At 40.3% G+C, this 23,337-nt stretch overlaps 1 protein-coding gene across 3 annotated transcripts in view; it reads left to right on the top strand.

Annotated features, from left to right (window-relative positions):
* KLF7 (Kruppel like factor 7) overlaps window positions 1–23,337 on the top strand; it is an 85,327-nt gene that overhangs the window by 27,280 nt on the left and 34,710 nt on the right. The window contains exon 2 of one of the 3 annotated variants that reach the window (XM_044241427.1): window positions 15,343–15,973. In XM_044241427.1, the coding sequence (XP_044097362.1) occupies window positions 15,343–15,973 (631 nt within the window). Of the gene's footprint in view, window positions 1–15,342; window positions 16,475–23,337 lie in introns of those variants that run through there. The other 2 variants (XM_044241426.1, XM_044241425.1) reach the window with 2 other exon arrangements.

The following is a 23,337-nucleotide window of genomic DNA, read 5'->3' as shown; positions in this document are numbered from 1 at the left end:
GTGTGCCTGAACGTGCGTGTCACCCGATATCAGCTGAGCCACCTGAGGTGAAGCAAGGGGCCCGAGCTCCTGGAATCCAAATGTCAAGGCCCCAGCACTTGATTCTTCCCTGTCAAGTTGGGTCGAATTGTTCATCTGAAACCTGCAACATTGTTATGCGGCTCCAAAATGGGCCAAGCACAGTTATACTTTTCTTTCCATGATGGAAAACATTCTCTTCATTTCCCCCCATCTTTGTCCAGCCAGCATGTGAAAGATTCCTATTGCCTAACATAATGAACAAGAAAAGGACCAGCTTTGTGGCTCTGGGAACAATGATAGGTTTAGAGAAAGGCATTCGGAAATACATGAAAAAGAATCTACATTTCATTGTCAGTGACACACGTGTGCATGCACACACACAAACCCTGTACAGCTATATTCAACATTCTCACCCTTAGTTCTTGCCTAGTTCAAACGCCATACCCTCTTAATTGGATTTTGGCTCACTTCCAGGTTTAGTGTTTGAGGGCTCCGTATCTGTGAAATAATGATCCCGAAATAAATAGCACCTCTCAGTAGAGATATCTTTTTATGTAAAATTCTTAAAGGGAATGGAGAGGAATGAAATCCTTCTGTGTTTAGGAATTTGTGGGAAAGTCACCAGAATGTGCCCAAACGGGAATTTCTGGGGACCTCACCTATGTAAGTGGTGTGTGACACTATTTAAGGTGACAGAAAACACAAGTTGTTGATGACTGCTAGATTTGAATGAACCTCTTCTTTTAAGGACTACTGGTAATACGGATGCTAATGTTGGGGACCAAACTGATGTGACCACTAATGTGCTTTGGAGACCAGTGGCCAGAGTTGCCTTTCTTAGGGAGGCCTTTTCAGGTGATAGAAATGGGAATACATGATATAAAGTGGATTGAGCCTCGACCTTTAATCTATTCCCTCAAGGCACCAGTTAATAAGCACCTGGTGCAGAGGCCAGATGAGGGGTGGGTTTTGTTCATCCGAGCGAGAGTGACACTTGGAGCATATGATGCAACGTGGACTGCTGGGAAGAAATGTCCTTTTGGCATCTGTTTGAAATGGGCAGATTTAAGGACCCAAGACTGATCTCTTTGTCTTGAGAAGAGGCTCCATTTTACTCCCTTTTGATGAATGCACATCAGGGAGTGACATCTCAGTGCTGAACGTTGAGCTGAGGAGGAGAAATGATGATGAAGCCTTCGTCCCAATAAAGTAGACATTGTAGGACAGATTTAGGGTAGACCAGCTAGTCTTCCTTGGAATTCCAAGATCAATTAATGGCTTGGCTGGTTCACTTGTTCATTCATTCGGCTAGTATGTTTTGGGTATCTTTTCCAGGTATTATACTAGATTCCTTGACACATGAGACTAACTCTCTACTCTCTTGGAACCTCCATCCCAGTAGAGAAAGATAGAGAATAAACATGCAAATAAATAATTTGGATCTTTCCAGGGCTTCATAAAAAGCAAATAAAACAAGGTAGTGTGATGGAGAGCAAATAGGCTGTTTGGGCTACTTTAGGCAGATCAAAGAAGGATGCTGAATAGGTGGCAATTAAGCCCAAAGGAAGCAGGTATGCAATGACCTGTGGAACAGTGGCACTGTGGCTCTGAGAAAGGTATGAGCCTGGTCTGTTTGTGTGAGTGAGAGAGGGTTCAGAGATGAGGAGAACAAGGCCAGATCCTGTAGGAGCTAATGGGCCACGGCAAGGAGTATGTGTGATGGCAGGCTACGGAAGGGTTGTCAGCAAGTAGTTTGAGCTAGAAGTGGTCTATGAAGTATGGTTCACTCATTTTGCAGAGAAGAAAGTGAACGCCCTGTTCAGGTTCAGTAGTTTAGTTAGTGGAGAGGGTAGAGACAGTGTGGGGAAAGTGGAGATCAAGCCTGATTCCTAGGTCAGATTCTTTTCATCAATAAAGAATGAGAGTTGAAAATTGCATCTTATCTATTTGTCTTTATCGCTTCTCTTCCTGGTGGTTTCTGGAGGTCGGATGAGAAAAAATGGACATAGCAGAAGAGAGGGAGATACTCTCTTAGGTGAGGAAATGGTTTTTACTTCCTACCCAGGTACATATTCCCAGGGTTGCTCTATAGCATTTTAAGAACTTAAATGTGCCTCTAAGTTGAGAATACTGGATGTATCCTAGACAGTAAACATTTAAAGATTTCTTTACTCAAATGAAAACACCAAGGAGACGAGTAAATATCACCTATAGTTGGATCTTAAAATACTGCTGTATCCTACAAGAAATGTTGGTAATAAATGCATATACTTTGTTTCTGATGTCCTTTATTCTAAGAAGGAAGAATTTTTGGCTTTCATCATTCTCTTGTACTCCTGCCTGCCCAGGATTGTGACCACTGTTTACTTTTGACCAGCTTGTTTAGGAGTTTTTCCATTGATTCATTCATTCATTCATTCATTCATTCAATAAATCCTTGAGACAGACCATGATTCAGTAGTATTCCAGGTGTCCGAGGAACCTCCATTCCAGTGAAGTTTATGTTTAGATGCTGGTGAGGCTGATCTCCTTGGGGAACCAGAGAATTAGTTCCACTGTGTCCTGGCCAAGAACCACCTTCTTCTAGCGTCTCCAACCTCCTTCCTCTCACCACACGACTGGGCAGCAGAGCCTGTGTTCATTCCTTTGAGCCTGTTCTAAATGAGCCATTCTCACATTTGGTCTCTACCTTCCATTGTTATTTCACAGCAATGTAGAACTCTGGACTAGTAAGTTCCTTAGAAGTCCAGCGCATTTGCCTGGGAGAAGAGAAAACTGAACCCTCAGTGAGATATGTCACCCAGCCAGAGTCCCCTATTATAACAATGGGTTTATTTTACTTTGATAATTATTTGGTATTTTTTTTATCTTCCCTTTCTGTGTCATTGTTACATTTGATTATATTTACTGTCTTCTTGGAAGTGCAGTGAAATAACACTAGCTAGGTAACAGCCACAGCAGACATAGTATGGGTTTTAGGTGCTATTATAAGCACTTGACATGTATCAAATGATTGGACTCTCACACACTCTTACATGACAGGTGAGGAAGCTGAGGCACAGAGGGGTTAAGTAACTTGCCCAACAGCATTGCAAGCTGGTAAATAGTGTCACCTAATTTCGGATCCAGGTAGTCTGGTTCCAAGGCCAATACTCCTAACCCCTTGTCTTCTATCCCTTCATGCGCACAGGGCGCTCTGTTTCCTTACCTGGAGTGAGCAGCACAATGGAACATACACAGTCGCCTTCAATATTTTGGGAAGTTGATTCTAAATACCTCAAATTAAGTAAATGTACAACCATCCATGGCAGGAAAAGCAGTTTAGGGCTTGGTTTCATTGTATTTGGGGCTGCCGTTTTTTTACACAGTCTGTGGAGTAGAGCAAATATCCCTCCTAGTGAGTGCTCCCACATCAGCTTTACCTTTCCACAGTGGGAGTTTCTGAAAACTCTCTTGGATTTGAAAATATCCTCTGTGATCACCAGCCACTGAATTGCAAATCCCCAAGGGATTTGAACCTGTTGGTTTTGGGAAATTCACACTTGGAGTGTGTGTGTGTGTGTGTGAGAGAGAGAGAGAGAGAGTGAGGGAGTACATGCACAACACACATGTGTCTGTACATTGTACATGTGTTCAACTGTGCTTTGGGGTAAAAGAAGCAGTCATGTATGTATTTTTATGGGGGGTTAGAGGAAAAGTATATTTAATTTATCCAACTGAGAAGGATATAGCAATATTCCAGAAGGAAGTCAATGAAATGAGTTTTGCTTTAAAAAAAAACTTCCCAGTAGCCTGAGTCAGCCTGTGCAAGTGATTTGGGAGAGGCAGGGGAGATGATGTAATGGGTTCGGCATGTTCCCATCTTGGCCACTCAGTGCAAAGGGGCCCCTGGAGTTTGGGGAGGGTGTGTGCATGTGTGTGCAAAGTTAACGGGAGCAGGCGGGGGTTGAGTAAGAGTGGGTTGTAAAACAGGATTAATAACCCCTTGTCAGACCTTTCCCTGTTACTGTGTTTTTCAGTAATTTTGGTTTGAATGAAGGCTTTCTAGCCAATTAATGTTTATTTGTTTCTTTTGGCAAGACCCGTTGGGGGAAGGGATGAGACTGGTGAGTTTAAGTTTTTTGTTTTGTTTTTGCATTTTGGAAGAAGAGACAAGTAATGTGAGTTTGGGTTTTCAATGAAGGCTCTCGTACCCCCACTCCCACCCCACCCCCTTAAGAGGCAGGAGGCAAGACATGACCAGCTGGTGCCTTGAGCTGACACAGGTGCAGAGGCTGTGGGGGGTGGGGAGCCAAGAATAATTACAGGTTTCTGAAGCATCAGGCCCTGCCTGACACAAGCGCTCATCGAGAAAACTGCTCTTTATGGAAAATTAATGGTGGAGCTGAAAAACTGTCAGGGCCATTGTTGTTCTTGGGAAGCCATCACTTCTCAGAGGGGAGGCCTTCTCCCAAGGCCTTGGGCTTTCAGGAGGTGTGGGGATAGCGTGCCTCCCTTCCTGAGCAAGGACTGGTTGGCACTGTCATGTGTGATGATGGGTTTTCCTTTGGGAGTGCCTCTTCTGTATTTGTTCTTCCTCAGACCTCATTGGAAGGCCGCATCTAGAGCTTTGTTCCAGTGTAGGATGATTTTTTTTCATTGACTCTTAAGGCGTGAATTTCATTTCCTCCGTGAAAGTATAATGACCAAAGCACGGGCATCTCTTGAAACTAATTTTCAAGCTATAATGTAACGTAGGGTTTTCTTCAGTGTGTGTCAAACCAAGTAGAGGGTTGGTATGATAGCAGACCCAAGCATCCCATGTGATCCCGCTGTACAGGAGCACTCCCAAGTTTGAATTTAGTTCTAGTCCAGGGGCCTGGTAATAGTGAGGGACCCTTCTAAAGGCCTGATGGAGGGTAGGCGCAGCAGTTGTGGGTAAAGGCTAATATGACAGACTCGGAATCGGTATGCTGTAACAGGTAGCATCTGGGGAAACAACCCTGAACCGAGGTAAGAAGCCATCTCAGGGCATGGGCCATCCTGTTCCTGATGGACACTTAATTTTGAGGATCACTGTCTTTCTGAAGGAGGAAGTGCTTTTTCAAGTTGTTGGAGGTGTGGGGGGACACCAGTGCCTTTCTTCAAGGAGCTTGAAACCTGGGACCCAGCTCTGCAGAGGTTCCGTGATTGTAGAATGCACCTCAATATTTAATTTAGATTGGAGTTGGTTTGGGGATTTCTTTTATGCGCCGTAAGTAAGGAGCCCTTGGAAGATGAAAGGGGTATTTGAGGCCGCTTATTTCAAAGACAGCACCCACTCCCAGGCCTTTCATCTTCTCTCCGTCCTCCCCTTGCCTCCCCAAAGAAAAATATACAAACAAATATTTTCTTTGAATGTTAAAAATAGTTCAGAGAGGAGAGATGCTGAAGAGGTTTTGGGAGAAATTTCCCAACTTTCATGTTTGTTTAGAATTCAATTAATTTTCACAGCATTGTCTCTCAGAATTTACAAAAGACGAGAAGGAAATATTTAATTTGGTTTCATCTCCAGCAACCAGTTGATGTGAGAAACAGAGGGAAGGAATACGATCTGACGTGGGTTACAGTCCTGGGTTATTTTTGTGGAGTTGGGCAGTGCTGGCAGTGATGCGTAATGCTGTTGCACCTCTGGGGTGTGCTATTGATGTGGGATTGGGGTATTTTATTTTATTTTTTTTTTAGCCTAATAGCTGAAACATGCAAGAAGAGATAGATTCTCACTTATCCTATATAATTACTTACCTGTATTTTCTAGACAAAATCATTCTGTCCTAGCCTTCCACTCTAATATTTCTTGGCAATGAAAGTCAAGAAAAAGTAAATATTTGTTTAAAAGGACTCATTTTTTGACACTTACACAGTTTATTCTTGTCACTGGCTCTAAAGAGACTCTGCCATGAGTTAGTATTATATTCTCCTCCTCAAACTCACTTTGAAATGTTGAAACTCAGGAAGATGGGCAATAAAGTTCAGCTACTTGGTGTCTGCGGTTCTCCCATGGGCTTAACTGAACTTATTAATCATAACCTTGCTGCTTCTTACCTCTTCTCTCACTCCTGAGAAAAATGGCACCAGAACTCTCTGACCATGCTGTCTGCTTCCTTTCCCATCTTTCAACTCTGACCTAATTTTAAAAGACTAGAAATGTATCAGAGCCATTGCATCATATCGTCTTTAAAAGGGGAAAAAAAATCACCGAATTCCCATAAATACCAGTCTTTGCAATCCTACAGAGTTGGTTTCAGGAGTCAGAGGAATAAAGATTTTGTTAAAAAGTGTGCAGTATACAGATATCTAATAAGGCATTAGAAAAAAAATTGGCATATTTTAGATCACTTAAAAGGAAGCTCAGATTTTCCTGCTATCCAGTAGCTTGTTTTGTGTCACTTTGTATTTCCATTCTGGGATGTGTGCGAAGATTTCAAAGTACAAAAAAGTAATTAAGCTTTGGGCCAATCCCAGGAGGAAAGTAAGGGATTCATCTCCCTGTTTCTGTACTTCATGCTCTCTCGGGATGGTGGCACCATGGTTAATAGCACGTGACAAAACCACACATAATAAATGTCAGGAAGGGGCTCCCATGGGCAGCCAAGTGCAGTCACCTGCTTGTGCAATTACCTGGGTCAGCATTCTTTCTGGGAACTAGAGTTCACCCCTTCCTTGCTAGAAGCATCATCATCATCACCATCATCACTGTCATCTTTGTCATCATCATCATCATTAGGTCCAGGTCTGATCTCAAAAGGACATGACTTTGCAAGTTTCTATTGTGTTAAACTATATTTCCTCTTATTTTTGTATTTATATTCTTCCCCAATTTGCTTTATATTTTGCCATTTTAACTCTTGGATATTTTAGGTAAATAATATAGGTAGAATGATAGGGATTAAAAGTAGCTGGCTAAAAGGACCACAGGTGACTAATTGAGTATAAACATAGGTAGTAGTAGGTGGCTTTTTATTTCATTGACTCTATATTATTCCAGAAAAAAACCATTCACAAAATGCAGTTTCTTTTTTCTTTATTGATTCATCAACTTGCGTATTCATGGATCCAAAGATGCAAAATAATTATTCATCATAACACAGTAATGAGTGATGGCAAAAATATTGGACAAATGACTTTTCTTATGTTCAGATTAAAAGACAGAAATGAAAACAAGAACTTTTTATGTTCTAAACACTTGGTTTGTAAAGGGATTACATTGAGACTGGACTAGAGTGTGCCCATGTGGACATGGATGTAGATATGGTGGTGGTTGTTCATGGGACTTGTGAGGTGGTTATGGATGGGGGTTGTTGCTCATTCTTTTGGAAAGTTTTAACTCTTACAACTTTACACCACGTTTAACACTGAAGTGTCTTTGCCATCTGAGATAGTAGAGGTAGAAGTTTTGTTCTAAAAGATAATTTTTATTGTTTGAGTACCCATGTGCATAAGGAATATGATCATTGTTTTTTTAAGATTGCCATTTTTAAAAATGTGTTAATTTTTTTTTCTTCTTATTGAGAAATAATTGGTATATATCACTATGTAAATTTAGGGCGTACACCATGATGGTTTGACTTACATATATTGTGAAACGATTACCACAATAGGTTCACCCAACATCCATCTTCTCATATAGATAAAATAAGAAGAAAGAAAAAAAAAACAAGGAAAAATTGTCCTTATGATGAGACTCTTTAGGATGTACTCTCTTAACAACTTTTCTTATTATCACACAGCAGTGTTAGCTGTAGTCATCATGTTGTACATTTTATTTCTAGTTCTTATGTATCTTAAAACCTTTTGACCACCTTTTCCAATATCCTCTCCTCCCACCCCTCCGCCACCTCTGGTAACAAGTTTGATCACTTTTTCTATGAGTTGGTTTTTGTTTTTGTTTGTTTTTATATTCCACATGTAAGTGAGATCATACAGCATATTGCTTCCTCTGTCTGACTTATTTCACTAAGCATAATTCTTTTAAGGTCCACCCATGTTGTCACAAATGGTAGGGTTTCCTTGTCTTTTTTTAATGGCTAAATAATACTCCATTGTATATGCATTCTACAACTTGATCCATTCATGTAATAGTGGACACTTAGGTTGTTTCCATGCATCAGCTATTATAAATAATGCTGCTATGAACATGGGGGTGCAGATATCTTTTTGACTTAGTGTTTTTGTTTCCTTTGGATATATTCCCAGAAATGGAATTGCTGGATCATATGGTAGTTCTATTTTTAATTTTTTGAGGCTCCTCCGTACTGTTTTTTATAGTGGCTGCACCAATTTACAATCCACCAGCAGTGCACAAGGGTTCCCTTTTCTCTGCATCCATGCCAGCATTTGATATCTCTTGTCTTTTGGTGATGACCATTCTAGAAGGAAACATAGGAATAAAACTCCTTGACCTGGGTCTTGGTAATGATTTTTAGGGATATAACACCTAGAAAAGAAGCAACAAAATAAAAAATAAACAAGTGGGACTACATCAAACTAAAAAGCGAAAGAATCATCAACAAAGTGAAAATAAAACTAGTGGTGTGGGGGAGTAGTTGCAAACCGTGAATCTGATAAGGAGTTAATTCCCCAGATGCATAAAGAACTCATAACTCAATAGCAAGGAAACAAATGAGCCAGTTAAATAATGAGCAGAGGACTTGAGTAGGTGAACAGGTACGTGAAAAGATGCTCAACATCACTAGTTATTAGGAAAATGCTACTAAAACCACAAGGAGATTATAATCTTAATAAACCAGGCATACCACCAATCTATGGACTGATAGATTCGTTTTGGAGACACTGTTTAGTTGTGTCCAGGATTGAGGTGGTGTGTCTTTCAACACTTGGCAGTTAGCATATTTTCTTAACTCCATTTTTTTCCTAGACTTCCTAAAGCAAATAGACTTTATGTTGAACTCTGAATGAAACAATGATTAGTGGGAGGGAAGTTGAAAGATTGTGTGAAGCATATGAACGTGAGGGAAAGTAAAGAGTAGAAAAATAGGTAAAGGAAACCTTTAGGAGAGAGTTGTGGGGGAAATGGCAAAAGTGACTGGAGATGTTTGTAGTCGTGAATGGCAAATTTAATCTAATTTATGAAGAGAGAAGAACAGGTTTAATGAAAACCATTTGGTAACCTTGGCATCATCATGCCCATATATGGCCAAATTTCTTGCTATTTTTTGATCCCATGAAAGTAACTACCTCTTGCCAACAATGGGGGGGATTTTGGTGGTCTTAATTTGTGCTACGAGACTTGGGTTATCCTGTTCTCTGTCAATTTCTGCCTCTGGAGCCTGTCACAAAAGTAGTAGGCATGGCAGTAAGAGGTTTGAGTATTTTTAATTTTCTAACTAGGTCTTAGATTATCACTTTTTTTTTGAGTTTTTAAATATTTTTTTAAAAGATTTTATAAATAAATAAATAAATTTGTCAAAGAGGGAGAGAGAGAGCACAAGCAGGGAGAGTCCAAGTGGAGGGAGAAGTGGGCTCTCTGCTGAGCTCGGAGGCCAACGTGGGACTCGATCCCCCGACTCTGGGATCATGACCTGAGCCAAAAATAGACACTTAACCAACTGAGCCACCCAGGCATCCCATATTGTCACTTTTTATAAGCATGGTCCAAGAAGTAATATGAACAAAATAGAGAGAGTATTAAAAAAGATTGTAGGATGATCATTTCAAAACCAATTTCAAGTGAAAACTTCTTAGGTAACTAGGAGAATAAGCCACATTCAAAGTTGAGATGTTGGAGAGTCTTCACAAAGCTCTTATGTACCTTATAAATAGTAAGAAAATCACTTTGCAGTTGGGCACATTTCCTTCCTGTTGTTGACTGTAGTGGATGTTTGAGGGGATGGAGGTTGTTCCAGTGGCTGATCCCTCAAGTCTTAAGTTGTATTGTTAGGTCAGGTTGAGGGAAGCCTTTTCTCTCCAAGGTGAAGAAGTGTTGGCAAGGCGTAATTTATGTAATTAAATTGACATCCATGGACTCCTGAGTTGGAGTTTGCTGGTTAGAGTGTCATTGGGACAGAGTAAATCTCTGGTTCTTGTACATAAACAAATAGTGGAACTTTATATGCAAATCTACAATCTGGAGACACTCCTATTTTGCTAATGGTTGTTTCTTCTTCTTTTTCTTCTCTCTCTCTCTCTCAAAATTATTTGGACTTACAAAAATGTTGCAAAAATTGTGCATAGAGTTCCTGTATACACTTTGCTCAGTTTCCCTTAATGTTATGTGACGATAATACAATGATCAGAACCAGGAAATTAATATTGACACAACACTATTAATTAATCTGTACACTTTATTTGTATTAAATTATTTTCCCCATCAATGTCTTTTTTCTCTTCAAAATCAATTGCATTTAGTTATTATATCTCCTTAGTCTCCTCTGATCTGGGAAAGCTTTTTAATGTCTTCTGTACAATCTCCTTTGTTATACATGATCTTGGTATTTGTTTTCAAAGATTTATTTATTTTTAGAGAGAGAGAGAGAGAGAGAGTACACAAGTAGGAGGGACAGAGGGAGAAGGAGAGAGAAGCTCAGGCAGACTCCACACTGAGCACGGAGCCCAGTGTAGGGCGTGATCTCATGATCCTGAGATTATGACCTGAGCTGAAACCAAGAGTCAGATGTTTAACTGATTGTGCCACCCTGTTGCCCCCATGATCTTGATATTTTTAAAGAATACTAGCCCGCTATTTTGTACAATGGCTCTCCATTTGGATTGTTCTGTTTTCTCATGATTACATTGAGGTTATGTATTTTGGAGAGGAATGGTGTAGAATAATTTTTTACCCTTTTCAGCCTTCATACCAGGTTACATGATATCAGTATGCCTTATTATGGGTGGTACTAACTTTGATCATATATTTAAAGTGGTGCATGCTAGGCTTCTTCACTGTAAAATTATTATTTTTATCTTTGTAGTTAACTAATATTTTGCTGAGGGGGATGATTTGAGACTAGTCAAATATCTTGTTTTTCATTATATGCTCCTGTACTAATTTTAGCATCCATTGGTGTTTCTTGCCTGTAGTCATTGTTATTTTTTGTTTGCCTAATGGTGATTTTCTATTTCCATCATCCCTTCTATGTTTATTAATTATAATTTCACTGTAAGGAGAAGCTAACCATCTCTAATTGTTTATTGATTCAATATTTATTTATATCACCATGGATTTATAGATATTAATTTTATTCCATGTATTAAAATCCCATCATCACTATTCATTTCTGTTGCTCATATTATCCAGATTTGGTTATTAAGGGCTCCTTCAAATTGGCTTCTGAGGTTTTTTTTGGACATAGCTCTATCTCTTTATGAACACTTCTTACCTTCTAGTACCAGAAGATATTCTAGACTCATCTTATATTTTCTTTGAACCAGACTTCGAATCAACTATTTCTCCAAGGTGCCCTGGTTTCCCTTTATCCTTTTATTACCATTATCCTTTGTATAATGACATAAGAAACCAAGATCTGTATACTAGGTGTGCTTACTGTTATTGGGGTGTCTTTCCTGTAGACTTTTCGTAAAGACAGAGCTAGGAAATATATGTATGTATACTCATAGATAGATAGACACATTTATTTCTATATATACATCTCTGCATGTATGTATTAATATCTGTGAGTAAATACCTCAGATTTTAATTAAACATTATAGGCATTTCTTAAGGAAGTCCTTTGTATTCATTAAAGAAAAACACTGGGGGTAAACTTTCTCTTTGGCTTAGAAATAATCTAACATGAAAATTCTCTTCATTCTTGACATTTTAATTTCCACCACTTTTGATGAGTTTCTGGTTCACAAAATCTTCTCATCTAAGTAGAATATTATAAGAAGTGGATTTCTCAAGACAAAAATCATTTCAAAATGATTTCATAGGGCTATCCAGTCCATTCTGATGGGTACTCATACCTCTCTTTCTCAGATAGAATAAGAATGCCCTGTATTAGGGTTGCAAGTGATAGCTGCTCTTAAGTGGTCCAGCATTTTCCACATTTTAGTAGATTGTCTCTATCTTTAGATCATTATTGTGACCTGTGTGCTCCTGGGATTTAAACTAGGACATACTGGGTAGATTATTTTTTAACCTTACCAGAAAAGTATGTAAATGTGTTTAGAATCTGTTTCCCAGAACTCTGAATATGAAGAGATCTAAGCTTCTTAACCATCACAACAATTTCTCAGTGGCTTTCAAATCTTTGAGCTAGAAAGTATGTAAGAAGACATGACATACAAAAACTATGGAAAGACAGTGGTGACTAGGTTGTGAAATAGTCTTTGCGTGTGAGGCAGGGAACTGCCTCAAGGACAACTTATAACCCATGATTCAGCTGATTTTTACCTGAAACATATCCATGTCTCAAAAATCTGGTTGGACAAAACTAAAGGATTACAGTTGTGTTCCAGAAGACATTTATTAGTGGTCATTTCTAAAATTGCTGGCCTCAGCATCATCCAGATTAGGGAGTCAGGAGATGACTTTCATGGAATGGAGGAGTTAAAGTAATCAAAGTAATAAAATAAAGTTGATTTTATCTTTGTCTGATAGATATATGTATCTGTTGGGTGCCAGGCACTGTGCTTGGCAGGTGAGGGTTTTAAAAAGGAAAGGAAGCTTTAATGGAGGTTTTAGGAGTAAGATCTCATAATTCAGAAGTGAATTGACTGGAGCTAAGCCCAAGGGTTTCAGTATTGGAGAGAAGTAAATGACAATTTCTAGCAATGAGATGGAAAAAGGAAAGGGAAAATTTTTGAGACATGGAATTCAGAAAGGGGCAACTGAGGATAATGTAAATTTCTAAACCTGAGAATTCAGTAGTATTGGTTTCATATATAAAGTGGTGGGAAGCTACTCAGCCAGAGCTATTATTTAATCAATACATAAAGTAGAATCAAAACTGACTTTTCCAATAAGCTTTCCTTGATGAATGCCTTCATATAGAGTGTAGACCTCCTTGCCCACTCATCCCCTAAGAATTTATCAACACACTTTATAGTATTTTATTTGGTATCACTTTGCTTTGTAAATTCATGTCATTTTAAGCTTCTAATTATTTATCCTGCACCTACATCACATGGATCTATTAATATAGTCTCCTTCCAGCACACAGAAAACTTTTCACTTTGCTGTGGACACAGTAGTTGAACAAAAACATATGCCATGAGTGTTGAATGAAGATTAGAATCATTCATTGGTTTATGCTATTAAAAGTCAAAGATGTAACCCAAAGTTGATTCATAGTTAAAAATCTGGTTTTCTTATTCTTAATGCAGAGTTTTACCATAAGAAATTACCATAAGAAAATTGATTTTTGCGACTTGCTCAAGTCTATTTAAAAATTAAGCTGGACTATAGGAAGTCTTGTTTTGGTTAGAAGACTCTTTTACCATAAGGCTGATTAAAAACCAGTCTTCTGTGGTGATCCTTTCAAGTGTATACAAATATGGAATCATTATGTTGTATACCTGAAATGAATATAATTTTATAGGTCAATTATACTTCAATAAAAAATAACAATAACAAAAAATAAACAGAAGACATAAGACAAATATATAACCAGTGGAAGACTATAAGCAATAATTTAAAAAGATTTTGAAGGTCAAAGTATATAAGGTGGTGTTGTATACTTTGGCAAATAGGAAAGGACTTGGCATGTAGAGTTTGAGTTATTCAGAGAACAGGAGTGGAGTGAGACAAGCAGGGTGGGAGGAGGTGGGCCCTTGACGTCATAAGGATACAGGTGGGGTTTGGTAGCCATGAAGGGCAAGCTGGCAGAGGATACCAAAGGCAGTGACCATCAATGGATTCTGGCCTAGAGGTTAAATGCTAACCCTAGGTAGGCAGCTAGAATCTTATCAAAGTAATGAGCATGGAATAGCTATCACATGCAGTCTGAGAAAAACAGGTAAAATGCTGACATGTGAACGTGTTAGAGAAGCACAATCTACATAAAATCTAGACAAACAGCTCTGAAACTCCATGATTCTATGATTCTATATCTGGGAAATTGTAAGCCCCTTTGCTAGTGCATCTCCTAATGGAGAAATTTATGGGAGAATAAATGGGATAAGAAAGAGAAGACAAAAACAACCTTTTGAAATGTCACCAAACTAAAATCTTTAACAGATCCAACACAACTAGGTATATCATTAAAATATATTCTTAACAGAATAAAAGCCCAAGATCCAAGCATTGGTTGCAATCAAAGATGCTCTACTAGGGAGGCAGTAAAGAAGGAGCTAGTCTCATTCTAAATTTGCCATCAGTGTTTCTTTGTTGAAGCCCAGAAGCCAGAGCAAATTGAGCTGATGGTGCAAGTTAGCACCATGGTTTTATACAAGGTTCTGGAAAAGCAGGATTCTTAAGTGAGGAGAGCTTTTCAAGTATAAACTTAAATACCCACTTTTGCCTTAAGAGCACTTCCACCATGTTACAAAGACTACCATGGATGAAGGTGTGTTCCAGCTCTGACCTTTTCAGTTCTTTTTCTCTATTTCTTTACCAGGTGAAGGCTTTATGTTGAAATATATTGGGTCCTATCTTTAGCAAGTCAAATAGCTGTGTTTGAACTTATTTTTGTCACATAGAGATGCTAAACCATTGTAACTGGACTTACTTCTGCTCCTTGCCACAAACCAGGTAGCAATTGTATTTTGAATAACTTGCTGTAAACAATGGGAGTTTTGTCTTGCATATCAGAGGTGCTGTGAGAGGCATTCTTTAGAACAGTATCCATTCCCGCTGGTTAGGGAATCAAAGGCAGGGCTTGCTCTTGGCTGACTGTGACTGAGGTCACCTCGTGGCTGGGGCGGGTATGGTTTGTCCTTTTGAGCAAGTCAGAAAATTGATTTTTGCGACTTGCTCAAGTCTATTTAAAAATTAAGCTGGACTATAGGAAGTCTTGTTTTGGTTAGAAGACTCTTTGATTCTGTTTGCTTCTTGGTTCCATGGAACTCCTAGCAATGCTTGGAGCATCTCACCTGCTGACTTGGGTTGTGGAGCAAGAGGCCATTTTATCATTGAATGTCCTCTGGGATCTTGATGGTGTGAGATAGCCCTTCTGGGCCTCTAGTTCCCCTTCATTAAACTTGAATGATGTGACCCTTATGAACCCTTCAGAAGAATTCAGGGACTAAATAACAAGGTCAGACCTTTCACCAAGAGAATTTCAGATTCCAGCCACAAAACCATTCCTTTTGTCTCTTACTGCTCTGCCTGTCAACATGTGGCCTCGTGGTGTTCTTTGCCTCTGATGGCTGTTTCTTTCCCTCCCTCCTTCCCCTCTGCAGACATGCCTTGAATTGGAACGCTACCTACAGACGGAGCCTAGGAGGATCTCGGAGACCTTCGGTGAGGACTTGGACTGTTTCCTCCATGCTTCTCCACCCCCGTGCATAGAGGAGAGCTTCCGGCGCTTGGACCCGCTGCTGCTCCCTGTGGAAGCCGCCATCTGCGAGAAGAGCTCGGCAGTGGACATTCTACTCTCTCGGGACAAGTTGCTGTCTGAGACCTGCCTCAGCCTCCAGCCAACCAGCTCTTCTCTCGACAGCTACACAGCCGTCAACCAGGCCCAGCTCAACGCAGTGACCTCATTAACGCCCCCATCGTCCCCTGAGCTCAGCCGCCATCTGGTCAAAACCTCACAGACTCTCTCAGCCGTGGATGGCACGGTGACGTTGAAACTGGTGGCCAAGAAGGCTGCGCTCGGCTCGGTCAAGGTGGGAGGGGTGGCAACAGCAGCGGCGGCTGTGGCGGCAGCTGGGACAGTTAAAAGCGGACAGAGCGACAGTGAGCAAGGAGGGGTGGGGGCCGAGGCATGCCCCGAAAACAAGAAGAGGGTTCACCGCTGTCAGTTTAACGGGTGCCGGAAAGTTTATACAAAAAGCTCCCACCTAAAGGCCCACCAGAGGACTCACACAGGTAGTGGTACAAGTTGGCCGCACGTGGTTTCTTCTTCTCCTTCCTCCCTTAGCCTCTCGGTGGGACGGGCTCCCATGTCCCGTGTCCTGAGGAGTGGCACTGTGCTGACTTGGAGGTGGCAGCCAAGCGGGAGGGCTGGGGCGGGGCAGCAGAGTGACGCATGTGACCTTGAGCTCTGCAGATGTCCTGGCACAGGCCATGGGCTTGTCGCTCGCTGGCTGTGTGATCCTTTCAGAGGCAAGACCAGCCACCGGGTCGGAGCACGCAGTTGCAGAGAGGCCTGAATGGGGCTCTGGCGGTGTGACTCACAGCCATACACCGTACACACACACTTGTCACCTCGCTGACACTTTCCATTGTTTTAGGAGTGTAGCTCTGCAGTTTTGAGCAGCCCTGGAATCTGAGGAGGCACATTTGAAAGAGCTCACAGTTAAACAAGGTAGTTGGGGCGTCCCCATTCACTGTTCTCCCAGCATCCCTGATTTTTCATCAAAGTCACCAACAGCAGGAGGGTTTCAGAGTTCATTAGATGTGATCATTCTATAATTAATTGGCATCTCCTCTTTTGCATTGTTCTCTGGCGCGTGCTTTATGGAGAGATGGCAGAATTGCTTTTTAATGAGCTTGTTACTGAGAAGTTGCTAAAGTGATTACACTGCTATGTGTGTGGTAAGGGAGAGTGGGGACCGACGGGGACTGTACATTTTCCTCAGGACTTCTGCGGTGATTCCCTGGGATCGTATTGATCGTTGGAGCAGTGGGGTAATCTGGAAGAATGGGGTTTATAGAGAAAAGAGCGAGGTTGACATTTTCCTTGAAACTGGGTCCTTGTTCTGTGCTCTGAGATACAAGCTTGGGGCTGGTGTTTCTTCTTGGTGTTAGCATCCTAGGAGCAATTACTGTCATGGGTGAGTTTTAAATGGGTCCCGGCTGTGTCGCCTGTATGGTTTTGCATACTGTTTGCGCAGGACAGCTGAGTTAGGGAAGAGCTCCAAAAGTAGGAGCAGCAGAATAAGAGAACAGTGGGGGAAAACGGGTGATTGGGTTTGAGCCCAGAGAAGTGGCTGCTGGGAGTTGTGGTCTCGAGGCTGGTCTTCCTGGTGCTCTGTGGTGAGTTGCGGTCTGTGCCAACCAAGGAGATGTGCAGTGCAAAGTTCATTGCCTGGAAAAGCAGAAGAACCTGGGTTCTAATTCTAACGCTGCCGCTAACTAGCTCTGTGACCTTGAGGGTGTCCCTTTCTCTCACTGGGCCTCATTTTCTAGATCTATCAAACGGACTAGCTTAAGGTCCCTGTCAGCTCTAATGCTCTGGGTTGTGGGAGCATGTAATATCTCTGTGCAGTGCAGACGCACTTTCCTAAAGTCAGGTGTGTAATATGTGTCTGGAAGAAATCACTATTTCGAACCTCAGAGTCAGTGCCGCCCATGGGAGGACGAGAACACACTGCTTCCCTGCTACACAGGACTCGGGCAGGTACGCCAGTTTTGCACTTAACTTCCTGTTTGGGCCTTGCTTGGTTCATGGGAAGGTCTCCCAACATGACTTTTGAACCCTGTGGCTCAAGTGCAGAGTCGCAGTTAGGGTTTCCCAAGAGTCTGACTGCTCCACTCCACAGACAGGCTAACGCATCCTGCTCAAGTCAGCTTTTTTTTCCTTTCTGACATTGTCCTGAAGGACATTTTTTTATTTATATTTCTTTCTTTCTCAAGTCAGTGAGGAAAGTCATGACAAGACATTGCAGTGCGCCCAGGCTTTGATGGTGACTCACTTCCCGGTCTCCCCAGGAAACCAGAGAAAGCGGAATGAGGCAAGAATGTTGAGCTTTGTTGGGGGCATGGAAGTCATGATTATGGACACGCTTCTGAATTACTGACCTGAAGACAGGCTACATCCTATCTAGTAGGAAGGCTGGACAGCTCTGGGGAAGCAAGATTCTTTTTTTCAAGGGGGAGTCCGGAGCATTTTTCTTTTTTCCTATCCCCTTCTCCCAACAGATGTGTCAGAAGGAGACCTCCTTAGGAGGGATGCCTTATTTGGTGCTTTGTTTTTTGGGCATTGTCTACTCAGAGTGATTATCAAGGTGGAGCTCATTATGTTCCCCAGCACCTGCAACCACTTGCCCTATGGTGGACTGATATGGAAAGGCTCCTCCCCATGGGGAATATATTCAAGGAGGCACCCTGCCTTATTGAAAGGCAGAGCTGCAGAGTGGTTAAAAGTGGGGGCTTTGTTGTAGGTGGATTTGGGTCTGAGTTCTGGCTTTTTTTTTTTTTTTGTGACCTGGTTAAGAGATTTATCTTCCCTGAGTCTCAGCTTAGTCATTTGTGAAATATAGGGATAATTTTATCTATATCCTAGATTGTTTTGAAGACTAAATGAATCAATATATGTAAAATACTTGGCAGATCTTAAGAGCTCATTGAAGATAGTAGTGGAGTTGGTTGTAGTTATGACGATAGCTGTTGATATTGATTAGTGACGATTGTGTGAAAAAACAGCTCTACATAAATGAGAAATAAGGCAGTTAGCCAAAGTTAAATACCATCAAACAGCGACAAGCTTTTTCCTCTCTCTGTGTGGAGGTTATGATGCTCAGGGACACCAGCTGTAGAGTGCAAATGGACGTGCAGGCATTGGCTCATTGAAGGTGGCAGCGCTGTCGACCTTGGCTTTCCTAAAACAATACAGAAAGCAATCATCTTGCATCCTCCAGAGCATTTTGCCTGTAAAACCTTGCTCAGAGATCAGCATGGAAGGAAACGTAGGTGCTTTAAGAGGGAGAAACAGGAGGGGAGCTAGAGGTGAGGATGGAGGATGGGCAGAGGGAATATGAATTAATTTGGATTAAATGGATGAGGATCAGAAGTATTTATTTGGAATTGGTGTGAATGGGGCACATGGGGAACTGAAAACAAAGGTGATAATTTATGTGGTGTGGATGAACTAAGAATAATGAAAAAAGCATGAAGGATGGAATCAAATTAAGTGCAAACATATAAAGGCAATGGACTAGTAAAAGCTTGAGGGCAAAGGTATATGGCGACAGGAATTCTGGTAGGGGGAGAAGCTGATATAAGCCAGTGGAGGGGCAGAGCTGCCCACCAAATGCTGAAATGGAGTTTTAAAAAAATGGGCTCTGGTTAGATCTGGACAAGCTATTTTAACACCGGTCTCACTTTAATTCAGTGGAAATATTTCTTTATCTTTCAGTTGGGGAAGTGTTTGGGGACAGGGGAAAAAAAAAAAAAAAAGACTAAGAAGAGAAAACCGTCGGGTAAAAAGAGGGAAAATATTGGCATTCTTTTCTCCAGAGTCATATATACGCTGTATCTCTTCTATATGGTAATATGTTGAAAAGGAGACACAGTTGCAAAAGTGAAATAAAATAAAATGTGTGGGTCTTCCTCTATGCATAAGAAAGACAATACATCAATACATTCTTGGTAACATGGAATTTGCTTGCACGGAAGAATTTTTAAAATGTTATTCATTTAATCTTTATATAGATAGAATTTACTGAGCTAGAAAATATATGCCTTTTTTTTTTTTTTTTTTTTTCCTTCTGTGGCTGTTCTTTTGAGGATGCTGAATCCTTCAAACTTTTTGCCCTGGAGGATGTTAGGCAATGAGGTGATTTTTTTTTTTTTTTTTTTTTAAGGTAGCAGATGTTCAAGTTGGTAGCTAGGGCACAAATACTGTTTGCCCAAGGAGGTGAAGTTGGGGATGGGGGAACTAAAGGAGGGGGAAGACAAGGCAGGGAGTGGGACAAAGGGAATATTGTGAAGTCGCAGGATCTTAGTGAAAGGAAGCATATAAAAATGGACATATGGTTTATTCATTGCGAAGAGCACTTAGTGCTGGCATGTGTGTAAAAATGTCCTTTAGCAGCCAAACCATTACAGACCTTTCTTTCCCTCTCTGTTTTCTGGTCTTTCTGTAACATATTTTTCTTGCTCGATAATTCAATCATTATTATCACAGGTTTATTCATCTTCTTTGAGTCAGCTAAAAAAATCCTTATATTTTGATGCAAAGGAGATCTTCACTTTTAATTTTTAAAAAATCACTTTAATATGCTCGTGTTCGGCAAAAGTCAATTTATTGAAATGTTAGAGAAAGAAGTGTTTTCCACATTTCTTCTTGATCACTTCTAAGAAGAAAAAAAAAGCCTGTGATTAAAATGGCACTTTTTGTTAATTGAGCCGATTTTTCTAATATGGAAATTCATATAAAACCATGTCCATATTTATACTTTTCAGCGTGAGTCGTGTTGATAAAGTCAGGACAAAGGCCAGCAATGAAACCATTGGTCATTGGTCACAGAGGAGGGAGAAAAAAAGGCCTTGTTCTCAGATGTTCTACTTGGAGGAGTCTTTTTATGGACAAGGGTAGCGTTAGCATAATCCATGGGTATGGATGAGGACATTCTGGATTTTGTACCAGTGAATGTAAAGGGGTGCTTTTTAGGTGGGAAGATAACACAGTTTAACAGTTTATGTTGCTGTGGGGCAGGTCTTAAGGTGCTACCATTTTTAAGTTTAACTCGGATTTAGGGAAATAGTTTGTTTTCAAATGAAAAAGGTAGCTAAAAATACTATAAATAAAAAGATGAGTGTCATGTTTAAAAGACAAACAGAAGTATTTATTGTATGCATATAATGAAAGTTCTTTAAAGTTTGGAATATAATTGCTTTATTCAACAAAGATAAAGCAGTTGTTACATGCTAGGCATTGTTCTAAGTCTTTTACAAATACTAACCTTTTTAATCTAATGACGTAAGTACTATTCTTATATTATAGTTGTGAAGGAATAAGGCCCAGAGAGGTCAAGTAACTTGTCCAATGTCACACAGCTCCTAGGTGGCTGGCCCAGGATTCAAACCAAAGAGTATTCCTCAAGTCTGAGCTCTTAATGTCTATGCTAACGAGCAAGGGGGAAAGAAATCAAGTAGTTATTCTCTTAAAAACTCATTATTAGGAGGAAATGAGAAACATAGTTTAAATACAAATTGGCAATGAAAACCACTTTGAGTGTCTTCTAAACAGAATAAAGATGGGAGGGTCCTTCAACATACTGCCTCATCAAGTGACTAAGAACCAGAGCAAGGAAATTACAAAGGGATGGTCTTCCGTTTCTAGGCCCATTATTGTTACGGTTATAGTTATTGTTATTATGGTCATTACTATTAAATCATTTTTTTTTTACCTTAGAATTAAAGAGAGACTTTGTTGTAACAGTCTTAATTCACCCATTAAAATGACAAATGCTAATACTCCATCCCTTTGAAATTAGAGCAAGCATTATCACATATGGGGGAAACTGAGAACCAGCAGTGTCAAAATGCCTTAGCTCAGGTTCTCTGACCTGCCCTTGGCAGAATGAAAATTTGACCTAGGCCTCCTGTCCCTTGGGCTTGCATCCTATTCGATAGATCATCATCTTATTCACTTTGTTTGTTCTCTCGGTCATTCCCCAAATGGGTAATAAGTAAGCGTAGATGTCAGGCGCTGTGCCACTGAGTAAGCAGTCCCTGGGAAAGGGACAGCCCTTCCAAGAAAGAGTGCAGAGGGAGGCAGCGCTCAATGAGAGGTCAGAAGCAGTGGGGACGATTCAGAAAAAGTTGCTTTTCTCCTTTTGGACAGGGTGTTTATTCACACTATTCTTCGTTTCAAATGATGCCAATGTGATAATACACTAATTTATATAAATAGAAGCCCTAATTCAAGGTCAGGCATACCAGCAGGATAAAATTAAATACCTCAGTCTGGAACTGTAGGGGGCCCGTCGAACACTTTCAACCTCCTCAGCCCCATAGATAAGAATTCTTTGAATTTATACAATAGCAACTGAAACAGGGCAATTTTAAGGCATTAAAAGGCCTTTAATATGCTGAGACACATGGCTGCTAATGAAGTTTATCCATGTGTTGAGGCAGAAACTCATTAAAGCCCTATTATGGGATGGAAACTAGAATAAGGGTTAACTGTTCAGTTCAGAAGGTGGAGAGAGTTTAATAGAAGGGTGTGATAGTTTGGATTTAGCATATTGGAGAGCTTAAGAGAAAGAGTTTGAAAAGAACGGGTGTGAATGAGATGAGGGAAAACAATTGACAGGAGAATTTTATGATTCAAGAAATTCTTAGAGCTTCACCACATGATAATTTAGCGATACGCTAGCTCCTAACATTTATGAAGATAAATTTCGGTGAACCTATATTGGATGGAATGGTGTAAACTCAGCATATACACAGCAAGAACATTTATTTTATTATTATTATATGGTAATAAATGTAGGCTTCATGGGATGCCTATTTCAGATGTCCTTTTAATGGATAATTGGTAGTCATGAAGTAAATAAACATGTTAAAATGAGAATGGAAGGAAAAGAAAAGAGCGTGAAATTACTAAGTATTTCATCATAAACAATATTTCTTGAACACCCATTACACTGCGCACTGTTCCTTCCCCCATCTCTGAGGACCTTACTTTTTGATGCAGAAACCCGAAAATGGTTTTATAAAGTCACTATATTTGGAACCTGATCTCAAAAGAGAAGAGAGCGTGGATTGGGGGTGGGAAGTAGGAATGAGGGAAGAGAAAAGAGGAGTCTCACTTCAGAAAAGGCAGTGGAAGTAATAGAATCTTATAAATTCCAAGATTTAAAGGTTAGGCCAGCTCTGTTTGATGGAGAAGAGGAAAAGAAGGTCGTGAATAGTCTGTGCAAATGAGAGAGTGACATTGGGAAGGCCAAGTGTGAACTTAAAACCATAACTGTTCTCTTTAATAAATAGATAATGTACAGAAGCTGTTTCTATTATAATAAGAATGTTAATGATGGTGATGATCACGGCTCTCCTGTACATATTGGGAGGTTTGAGGAGATTAAGTGGACTTTTTAAAAGAGTACAGGCTAAGTGACATTATAAGAATTAGCTGGGGGTAGACAATACTTATGCCTCTTGCAATTAAAACGGTGATGAGATTCTGTTTGAATCAGACAACAAAGGAGTTTAAGAAGGTCATGTGTAATGAAAAAAAAAACAGTTTTTAAACTGGAATAATCCTTTAAAAAGGCTTAGATAAAATATAAGGAGAGATGAAAATATATTTACAAAATGATTGTCTTTTTTTGAAAAATAGCCTCGAAAGAAATTATAGGAGAAATTATAGTTGAAACCTCGAAAATGGATCAAGAGAACACAGACATTGCAGGTAAGGAGGCTAGTTCCAATAAGCAAATGGAACTCTTTGGGAATCCAGGCTACTGTGGGCATATGTGTAGTGGGACTCAAAGCCACCAGGTGACTCAGGTATTAAATTGTGAGAGCCAGGCTCCTTCCAACCAGACAATTTCTATTTATCC

This window comes from Neovison vison, chromosome 3 (genome assembly GCF_020171115.1).
Source record: "Neovison vison isolate M4711 chromosome 3, ASM_NN_V1, whole genome shotgun sequence".
NCBI classification, from domain to species: Eukaryota; Metazoa; Chordata; class Mammalia; order Carnivora; family Mustelidae; genus Neogale; species Neogale vison.
The sequence above is the reverse complement of the archived record's forward strand: the minus strand, read 5'-3'. Positions and strand labels throughout refer to the sequence as shown.